At 30.5% G+C, this 11173-nt stretch overlaps 1 protein-coding gene across 2 annotated transcripts; it reads left to right on the top strand.

Moving 5' to 3' along the window:
• Positions 1 to 6877: 6877 nt before the first annotated feature.
• LOC126680963 (GDSL esterase/lipase 1-like) lies at positions 6878 to 10350 on the top strand. 2 transcript variants are annotated; one of them, XM_050376284.2, is made up of 5 exons: positions 6878 to 7137; positions 7280 to 7401; positions 8132 to 8362; positions 9036 to 9297; positions 10016 to 10350. In XM_050376284.2, the coding sequence occupies exons 1-5, from the start codon at positions 6894 to 6896 to the stop codon at positions 10240 to 10242; spliced, it is 1086 nt and encodes a 361-aa protein (XP_050232241.1). In that variant the 5' UTR covers positions 6878 to 6893; the 3' UTR covers positions 10243 to 10350. The 2 variants fall into 2 exon arrangements, with proteins under 2 accessions (XP_050232241.1, XP_055961665.1); XM_056105690.1 differs by having other exon boundaries at positions 6972 to 7137; positions 7321 to 7401.
• Positions 10351 to 11173: the final 823 nt, after the last annotated feature.

Here is an 11173-nt window from a genome sequence, read left to right as displayed (position 1 = left end):
ACAAATGTTCCTGCGATTCCACCACATTGTAAAGGGAGCACATCGAATTATCAAAAGGAACTATTAATTTTGTTAGACAGACATTGAATTATTATTAAATTTTCCACATGCTTAACGTACCATTGGTTTGTTGCACGAACGACATGGCGCAACGGTTGCGTGTGCCACGGCCCGATTTTCGGCATCGAGACCGGCGCTAGGGAATGGGAGTATTTGTTTCCAAACCCGTAGCGAGCTTTAAAAACACTTTAAAATTACTTTAAATTTTTCTTTCGAACATTTTGAAAACTCCGTTTAAAACGCTCCGATTAAAATCATAATGAAACTTTGCAAATAGTTTTCTCTTTAATTATTACATCCTAGTTTCATAACCATCTCATTATGGTTTAAACTGCATCTCATTATGCAAACACATTCGTTAGATCAAAATCGTTTCTTTCCTATCTCTGGTTATCGTTTTAACGCGTATTTCTCGAATACCGTCTTTTACAAAACCGATAACATGCATTCATGCGTGTAGCCACCCTGGGGCCCACATTATACATATAACATAGTTGCATACAGTTTCCTTTACACTGTATCTCAAAACTCCAGGTACTACTACGTACCCGAGTTGCAACTATTTTCCAACACTTTTAAGCACGCAGTCAAAATATAACATAAGCGTGCGATGAAAATAAAACAGAGTTGTAGCGTGGCATCATTGCTATACTGACATGCTAAGGCATTTGTCTATCTAATCTATCTACTACAGCGCTATTGAACAAAATAGATAAAATACCATAATTCAAATGAGGAAACTTCGAGAAGCAAATAAAGTGAAGTCTCGTCCAAAAAGACAGCTAACGATCCTGAAAAATAATCTCACTATCTGGGTCAGATAAATCTGGTGAATGTGTACAAAATATATTAATAAAAATTAATATGAAAGTAATGTATCAAGATTACCGATTCATATGAAACCCTAAACCATGATTTATGTTTCTATATACTTTCAAAAATAAGAACATAAACAATTCCACTTTATCCACTTTATTCGGGTTAACCTTTTATTTTTGGCCGTATTTTTTTCTTTCTTTTTTTGTACTTTTGCCTGGCAAATCCGATTTTTGTGTATATGAAAGTCCCAAACTCTTCTTACTATACAACAGATTTCGGCTGTACATAAATACTGTCGCCAATTTTTTTTTAAAGGTTTAACCTCTCAGATCTCGGCAGTGTCTCTTTAATATTCCGTTGCCTCTGAGCCTCCACATATGTCTAAGCCGTCGCCTCAGAATTTCAGACCGTCGTCCGGATTCACACAGCATATGCAACAATTTCTAAATACAATACCGGTGATCACACAGCACTATTGCCCCCCAATAATAAGCATGTTTCAATGAATATAAATCGGTTTTAAAACTATGTATAACAAAATAAAATAAAGCATTTACAAATCATGTAAAGTAGTTCATAAACATTTTTAATACTAATATTCAGTAATATAAATTGTAAACACACTCACAAACTGTAGTCCACTTATTTATTTCACGTTATTTCTTTCGTTAGCTCTCCAGTCTATTTCACCAGGTGCCCCTTCGATACGTTCCACCAATAGCTGAATTTCCGTCACATATATATTTAGGAATCGTGTTATATCGATTTCAAAGGATAGAATCCTAATTTAGAATTGAGCTATAGACACACACACATAAATACGATTTCATATCGTATACAAACAAATACCACATTAAAGAATTTTCACAAAACACTTTCTTTATTTGGTCATTTTCTCAACTTAACCGATTCATAATTCTTTCTCATTCTCGACTCTTCGAGAATTACATACCTACTCTCTTTCGGGTCCGATTCAGAAAAAACACTTGAAATAAATTCAAGAATTGATCCATATTTATATTCTTTCATAATTATTCACAAATAATTATTTACCTTTTATCTCTCTTTAATTAGTTTTACTTAAACAAATTAAATTATCATATAGTCCTTTTTATCACTTTAGCATTATTACATTAACTACCAAATTAATTAAAATTCAAATTATATTTTAACTCCCAATTTTAACCTTTCCGTTCTACAATTATCTTGATTTAATTAAATAATTAAATCTCTTACTTTGAATCTTAGTCCTTAAACCCATATATTTTAGTCTTATTAAAGTCTAAATCATTTCCTTTTTATTTTAATTAGTTATTCTTAATTAATTCCATTAGCTAATTAGTCTTAAGTTAAATTAATTAACTTAATATTTTACTAATATTAATCACGACATTAATCATCTTTACCAATTAAATATTTATTCTTTTTAGGCTTTTGGGTTCATTTCTCAACAAGCCCATTATATAAAAACTCTTATCACATTAGTCCATAATTTTAAAACTCTATTTTTATATATTTTAAAATAAAACCATATAAATATACTCACTTTTATTATTTATTTAAATTCTTTATTCTTTTTTTTCTTTCAATTTTAAATCATCTAACAAATTTTATCTTTTAAAATTAAAGTCCAAAATCAACATCCGTTCAATATCCATATCGGGAATTATCCTTCCGATTTTTTTGGTTAAGGCCCCTTTCCGGCCCCGGTCAAGCCTCACTTTCTACCACCCATTTTTATTTAAAATCCAATCGAATATTAATTTCTAATGACTAAAATCAAAAGAAACCATTATAACACATGATCAACAATTATTTAACCAAATAGTCATATAATACAAATAATTTAATTAAAATTAAGAATTTAATAAATTATAAAAATAAATAATATTTAATTAAAACTAATTAACTGTGTTTAAACGTGTTTAAACGGGCTAGGCGTGTATAATTCATTTACACACAAAATTAATCGTGTCATAAACGGGTTGACCTGTTTATGACCCAAACCCATTTACATCAAACCCAAACCCGTTTAACTTCGAGTCGTGTCGTATCATTTAATCGTGTCGTGTCTAAAATTGCCAGGTCTAAACAACAATACTAACATGTGATTTTTAACTCTAAAACATCAAAACTCATATCTAAATTATTCATATAATTTTTGGATTTACTTAAATTATGAAAATCTAAAGGATTTTTCTCAAACTTCAAAGCATAGACCTTTGAAAAATTCATGTTGGTAAAAATACGCAAGCGTACGTATGCCAACTTGTAATACAGACTGCGAAGTCCGGATATCGTACCCACAGAGAAAGCTCTAAAGACAACCAGTTAAGAAACTCGATTTGAATAGCCGAAAAGATAGTTTTTGTTTGTTTTGTAATTAAAAGACAGAAATTAACAATTGTAATTTAAAGTAACTAAAGCTGTAATTCAAACGGTGTTTTAACAATAATGGGAAAGGCAGCGATTATTAATCTTCGTTATGCTGTTTACTTGATTTGGGTTATGGATTGTATTGTTCTGATGAGGTTCGAACTAATCTAGAGCACCTAAAATTCTCTCTCGAGCAATTACAGGCAAAAGCATTAAACTCACTAATACTAGATTAATTATTCACTTTCGCACAATGATTAACCTATGTATAAATCAATTTAATGGTTGCTAAGCAAATTCAAGGAACCCGCACTCGTTAATTCACTCTCGCACAATTAACTCCTGCGTTCTTAATTATATTGTTCTATTCCAATTTTACTCTCTCGAGCTAAAACTAAAACAAAAGGCATAGACTAAGTGATCAGTTTAGGCTAAGCGTTAAGCACAATAATTAAAACCCATCAAGAACAAAAACCCATAAATTCAATTCAATTAGACAGGTATAATTACGATTAATAATCCCCAACGAAGGGTTTAGCTAGACATAATAATGAAAAGACTTAAAGAAATAATGAAAGAAGTCATTCTGTGATTAAAATCAATACTGGAAATAGAATTAAGATCAATCGTACCTTGTTCGAATGAAAACTAATAATAATCGGAGAAACAATAATGAAATTAATCCAAGAATAAAGCGATGAAAACTATAATCTATGAAACTAGGGGTTATGTCTAGAAAACGGTAAATTCGTCGAACCCTCTACAAGATGTCATTGTTAACTATTTATACCCATGTGTAATTAGGGTTAAATTCTCATTTGTAGCTCTCTCAAATGTCAAATATGCCCCTCAGACTTCAGCAGTGCATCAATTCCTCGCAGTGGCAAACTTGTAAAAATTCCACTTTTCTGGCTGAATTCGGGAGTCTCGCGACGTGAGACCTATCCTTCGCATCGTGAGACTCTGATCAATGGTGTAGCGACGTGATGCTTGGCGTGAGCACATCGTGGGAATCCTTCGTCAAAATATTTCCATAAGTCTCACGTCGTGAGACATAGGTCTCGCGTCGTGAGACCAAAAATACCAAGGCTCACGTCGTGAGCTTCATCGTGACAAGATCGTGAGGAACTTCGGCGAGTTTGAAGACATCTCCCCCACATGTCTCACGTCGTGAGACATAGGTCTCACGTCGTGAGGGCCAAGTTTCCAAGGTTCGCGTCGCGAGCTTCGTCGTGACCACATCGTGAGCTTCTTCGGCGAAGATTGCCAATTTCCAACATTTCTCTCACGTCGTGAGACATAATCCTCACGTCGTGAGACTCAGCTTTAGCCTCCATACTTCAATTAATTCGCCTCAAATATACTCGGTTTGTCCCCCTTTGCATAGTGTTGCTCAAATTTGCCCGAGAAACATCCCATTTCTCCAAAGTACCTACAACACTTGGACAACACAAATAAACACCAAAACGAGATCAAATGTGACATAAAAAACATGCAAATCAATACTAAAAACCCTCGGAAATAGAAGTAATTCTACTCCTATCAATTCACCATAATTTAAAAATAAATTAAACCCATGTCTTTGATCATTCTTAAAATCCTATATTTGAGATAAAAATCAAACCTTTTAAACTTGGAAAAATCACCCACACTAAACCATAAACACTTCAAACAACAAAATTTCATATAATAACACACCCATAATTTTCGGATTTAATTTATTTTTTATAAAAATATATTTTCTTTTAGCTTAAAACCAACAATCCATGCAAACCCAACACATAGTTTTATCCCTGTAATTTTTGGATTTAAAAAGGATTCAAAAATATCAAAGATTTTCTGAAGAACATACAAAGATTAACACTTTGATTTTAAGTGTTCAAACTCAAAATTAACAAACACCCATAAGTTTGATTATCCTTTAAAGCCACAATTTAGAGGAAAGTTTGAGTTTTTTAAACTTTTAAATCATCGCCCATACAAAAACATAGTCTAGCTCAAAAATAGATCATCTTTTTAAACTATAATCTAGAGAATATTTTGAAGCTTCAAACTTTAAACTAGGCTTAATGGCATAAAAATATCATATAATTTAGCGTGTTTTGTAAGTTTAACATAAACTTTTAATTTTGACAAATACACAAACTTTTGATTTTTTGAAATTTTAGCACTGATCAGTTTTTCGTGAAAAAAATGTTGATGTGGGCGCCGAAACAGTGGTTATTCCAGTGGACACATTAGTATTTTTCTCTATTTTTTTTAAAAAAAATTGATGGATGCTAAAATTATAAAAAATCAAAAAAGGTTTGTATTTTTGTGGGGGTGGGTACGGTTTTGGAAAGAAGATGGAGAGAAAAGAAAGTTTTTAATTTGCTTTAAAAAATGTTAAAGAATTTTCTATTTTTATTAATAAAAACAAAATGCAATTTTGGCTTGCTAGTGAAAATTGGCTAGCAAGTTCTTTTATTTTTATGACACATGTATTTACATGTGTCATAACTCTTATTTTTGCTCGTCTCTACACTAATTTATAGAGATAAAATTATATCTATAAATTTTATAAATATTATTTTCACAGTTTTTGAAATAAATAGAATATCTTCTCTTTCCGATGCATTCTTAAATATTTATTTACTTTTAAAAGTTTAATTTCAATTTTAAATATTTTAAAAATCCGTTTTAAAATATTTTACATTTATTTACGAAAATGCCACTGCACATAACAAATCAACTTTCAAACAGCATGCAATCACATAATTCGCTCAATGAAACTCAATTATGACCTTAAATCGTCAAATTGAATTTTCTATTCCCAGCTCATAAGTCAACGAGACTAACTTTCACCGTCTGATCTTTAAAGTCTACACATGTAAATTTTGGGGTATTACAACGTGCAATAATTTTTCTATGTGAATGGCTTTCTCGTTTCGCTTCAACCGCTGCTTTTTATTCGGATTCTTCTCTCCAAGATGCCGATGTTGCTGCATCTTATGGCAGCTGTTTCTGTTCGCTTCAGCTGCTGCTTATTGTTCGTATTTAATCGTTAACTTGTTGATGTTCAGCGATGCTTCAGAGCTAGTAATCTTCTCATCATCGATTATTTGATCACTTCGGTTAGTCCCCTATAGTAAATTAGTGCATGTTCTGTTTTGCCAAGAACTTGTATAATTTTAATTTTTCATTTTTATTAGTTTTTTTTGGAACTTGTATTCAATTTTATTTTATTTTATTACTGATAGCGGGAAAGATGATGTATCCGTTAAGAGAATAAAAATTTAATTAAAATGTTCGGATGCGGTTTCCAATTTCTCGACTCCAATTTTTATATAAATCTTTCTATGAATATACTTAATGCTTAAGCATTGGGAATTTAAAAGTCTTTTTTATTGACTATCTTTAATTATTTGCACACACGGTCAACCTAACTTGGAAGTTTCCACTGTATGACTATCTTAATTATTTATGTTATTAAAATCTTTTAGAATAAAAAAATATAAAATTAAAAGATATGGTTTTAAAAAGTCCAACTAACTCACATATGAACTTCAATGGAAGCTCACAAATAATTATTTTAACCAGAGAATATGTTGAGGAACGCTATAAAAGAGTAGCCATAGCATAATTTATTTACACAAATCATGTCTCGTTTATTTTCATATCTTTTGGTTTTCTATTCGTATTTTCTTGTTAGTAATTCGAGCAATATAAAAGAAAATTATGTCGCCCCTTTATTCATTTTCGGGGATTCGCTTTACGATGCCGGAAACAATAATTATTTGAAAAGTGCCAACAACAAGGCCAATTTTCCTCCCTATGGAGAAACGTTCTTTAAATATCCTACCGGAAGGTTTTCCGATGGTCGAATTATTCCTGATTTTATTGGTAAGAGTGAATTTTTTTTATTGTTAATAATTTCACGTTTTTGATTTATTAAGGACGAAAGAATATTCTCAAATGAAATTTTTATTTTCCTATTTCTGTAGCAAATTGAAATTTATTTTTTTTGCAAAATTGACACCTACAGCTGGATACTTAAATCTACCATTGATTCTTCCTTATCTTCAGCCTGGACATCAAGAACATAAATACGGGGTGAATTTTGCATCAGGTGGAGCCGGTGCTCTTGTTCAAACTTTTCAAGGATCTGTATGTGATCTTTAAGTCTCTTTTTTTTTCAAAAGAATTCTTTAAAAAATTTAAACTGCATAAGATAAATATAGAAAAACTATATATGATAATATTGATTGAACTTTAATTTTCTTTAAACTAATGTTTTGATTCTCTAAAAATATATCAGTTAAGTGTTTTAGCCGTTGTTCAGTCATCCTAAGCTAAAATGAGTAAAATCGATTTTATATTTTATTGTCATGTTAGAAAAAAATAGTTTATGCAAATGATACACTTTTAAATATCAAAATAAAAATGTAATGAAATGAAAATTTTAATACTAAAATAGTAGATTCTTGTTAATATGGAGTCAAGTTGAGTAATCCAATAAGAAATAAAATTTAAAAGTAATTAGTATCACCATCTAAAACTAGGTTAAATTTCATTTTTTTTAATTCAAAAAATTATTAAAATTGTCTATTCTTTTTATTGAAACACAATCTAATTACGTTAGCAATTAGTGGTTATTAGTTATATTTTCATATTATTTAGATTGGTCTTAAACAATTGATTCTACTGAGACTCGAAACCGAGACTCAGAAATACACTAGAGATCTTCGGCCATTTGAATTAGGCTTCACTGCTATTTCTTTCAGTTACCCAATACCTAAACAAAATTAAAATTTAATTATCTTTTATAATATAAGGGGAAAAACAGTAGTCTAATTGATATTAAGCTAGAATTTAACCGTGGACTTTGCTTCTACAGGCAATAGATCTAAATACTCAGCTTAATAATTTCAAGAATGTAAAGAAGCATCTAAGCAAGAAAATAGGTGATACAAAAACAAAGGCTTTATTATCAAAGGCCATTTACTTGTTCAGCATTGGCACCAATGACTATGCATCGCCTTTCCTTTCAAATTCTACTATACTTCACCATTACACCAATCAACAGTATGTCGGGATTGTCATCGGCAACCTCACCAATGTCGTCAAAGTAAGTTATTACGGTACTAATTGATGGATCCGGTACGAGATATTTTTGAGTTACGGTAAATCTTGAAAAAATATTTTTCAAAACTTACCATACCATAACTCAAAGGACATAATACTCGGTTTTTGATCCGTTATTAATTTATATAGGGTTGGATATAAACAAAATTGACCGATTAAAACTAAAATTAAAATTTTAATTTAGTCTGGTTTTTGATAATTCAGTTCAGCTTTGGTTTGCAATTTTAATTAATATGGTTCGGCATAAATTTTTTATATTAATTAAAACCGACTGAATTAATCGAATTATATATATACATAGAGTTCTTTATGTAAAGTATTAAAAGGTTTAGGCTTTCTTGCAACTTTTTTTATTAAATTTTAATATCAATTTACTTTTTTAAATTTTACTATATAATTGAATTAGAACACCAATTTTTATATAATTAATATTAATAAAATTGGAAAGATACCGTTAACCAAAATAATCGACCTAGCTAAATAATTATTTCAGTTTGGGTAGTTTATATTTCGATTACGATCATAAAAAATTTAAAAATGGAATGCGATTAAATTGGTTCGGTGTAATTTGGCCATGGAACCACCGGATGAACACCCCAAATTATGTATTACATATGCTTGATTTTATAGCTTATGGTTACAATTTGATGTGTTAGGAAATTTATAAGAATGGAGGAAGAAAATTTGGATTTATGAAATTGCTGGACTTGAGCTTTGTACCTTCATCCAGAGCACTTGAGCAAACTAATAGAAGTCCAATGGGCTTTAAGGAGCAAGCTACAATTCTAGTACAACTGCACAATAAGGCACTTCCTAAGGTGTTTAAGGGTCTAAAGAAAGAGCTCAGAGGATTCAAATATTCTATTTTTGATTTATATACTTCAGCAAGTGAAAGGATTAACAATCCTTCCAAATATGGTAAGTGAAGCTATAATTTAATAATTAGAAAAAAATTGTTATTTCTTCATTATTACGGTAAAAATGAAAGATTGAAATTTTAAATTTGAATAATATATCTTTATTACTAAATTATATCTAAAGGGATATAAAAAGACCCTTATTTTATAAACTATAACTACCATTTGGATAATTTTTACCCACAGTTTCTGAGCTTTCGTCTTTCTTTTGTATTCAAACTCTTTTATTTAAATCTATAATTGTAAAATCTCTGACATTTTTAAAATGGTACAACAAAATATTCTTACTGCCTATCTTGTACTTTTAATGCTGAAAAATGACGAATCTGATGTCTACAATACATTTAATTTGGTAAATGAAAATCATGAATACACAAAAGTATACATATAGACATATCAGCAATATCTAATAAAAAAATATGTTTTTAAATATAATTGGTGTGACTCTAACATGTCGTTCATGTGTACTTTGTTTTATATTCATGGCTTTTATTTTTTATATTAACTGCATTGTAAGCGTATATGTCAATAGTTTTCCACGAAAAACTTGCGAAATGCAGTATTTTCTTTTTGTTATACCGTGTCAAAGTCATTTATTTTATAGCTATAAATTAAAACAAAAAACCTTCAGCTAAAAGGTTACAGAAGTTCATAAACGGAAGTTCATTACTATACTGATTTACATATTAATTACTTATTGTTTTTTCTTCATTATGAAGGTTTTAAGGAGACAAAAACGGCATGTTGTGGGAGTGGACCATTTAGAGGAATCGGACAATGTGGTATAACTAAAGACTATGAATTATGTGATAATCCGAGTGAATATTTGTTCTTTGATGGTAGTCATCCAACAGAGAAGTCCAATAAGCAAATTGCGAAGCTCATGTGGAGTGGAAATCCTAAAGTCATAAGCCCTTATAATCTCAAAACATTACTTGAAGCGTAGTTATTATTATATGTGTTTCCATTTTAATTCGAAGGCCAAAGTTTTAAAATTTAATCATTTAAAAATATCTATTTTTTTTAGATTTTTTTATGATCTCATCTTTCAAAATCCTTAATTTTAGCTCTTTTTTCAATTTTTAATTTCAAATATAACTATTATTCCAATTGGATTCATGTTTGAATTCTTTTTATGATTGATACTGTTCAAACTTCCAAACTCGCCTAATCAGTATTTCCTGCACAAGTAACAATGTAAGCTCAAAAAATCTCAGACTGGTGTTGTCTGAAATCCACTCCGATACTTAAGTCAGAAGGGTTCTTTAGTAAGTAATTGAGTGAATAAGTATTTGAGTCTAGTGTGTGAATTACCTTCTCAAGCATTAGGGGGCCTCTATTTATAGAGAATTCGTAATCGGTTACTTACTAGGAAATCGTAGGTATGAGCCACGATTTCTGGTAGCTCTAACCACGTTCACCGATTATCCCGGGTAGTGGGATAGTGGAAGTGGCCTAGGCGATGTGTCTTAAGGGCGAAGTATCTTCTCAAACTCACAGGCGAACTCTTATTAGGGCGCTCTCAAGATATCCATGAGCGATCCTGAGTGCTTATGCTGTGGGCGAGTCTAGTTTATTTGAGCGATGCATGGAGTTCGATCATTTCTAAATCGGTATCAATGATAAAAATACAAATTAAAATAATATAAGACAGTATAACCAACATATTTGAACTCTCTCCATTTCTATTTGGACAAATTACTACAGTTGAAACTGAAAATTAAAAATTGGATCAAATTAAAGATTTTAAATGATGAAATTATAATGTTACAGTAAGAATAGTTATTTCCAGTAATTTGATGCTCTATGTTAATTAATCTTCCTAAATAATACTCCCTCCGTCCCACTTTAGAAGTTTCATTTGAGTTTACACACAG

The sequence above is a fragment of the Mercurialis annua genome, linkage group LG5 (assembly GCF_937616625.2).
Source record: "Mercurialis annua linkage group LG5, ddMerAnnu1.2, whole genome shotgun sequence".
Classification (NCBI taxonomy): domain Eukaryota; kingdom Viridiplantae; phylum Streptophyta; class Magnoliopsida; order Malpighiales; family Euphorbiaceae; genus Mercurialis; species Mercurialis annua.
The sequence above is the reverse complement of the archived record's forward strand: the minus strand, read 5'-3'. Positions and strand labels throughout refer to the sequence as shown.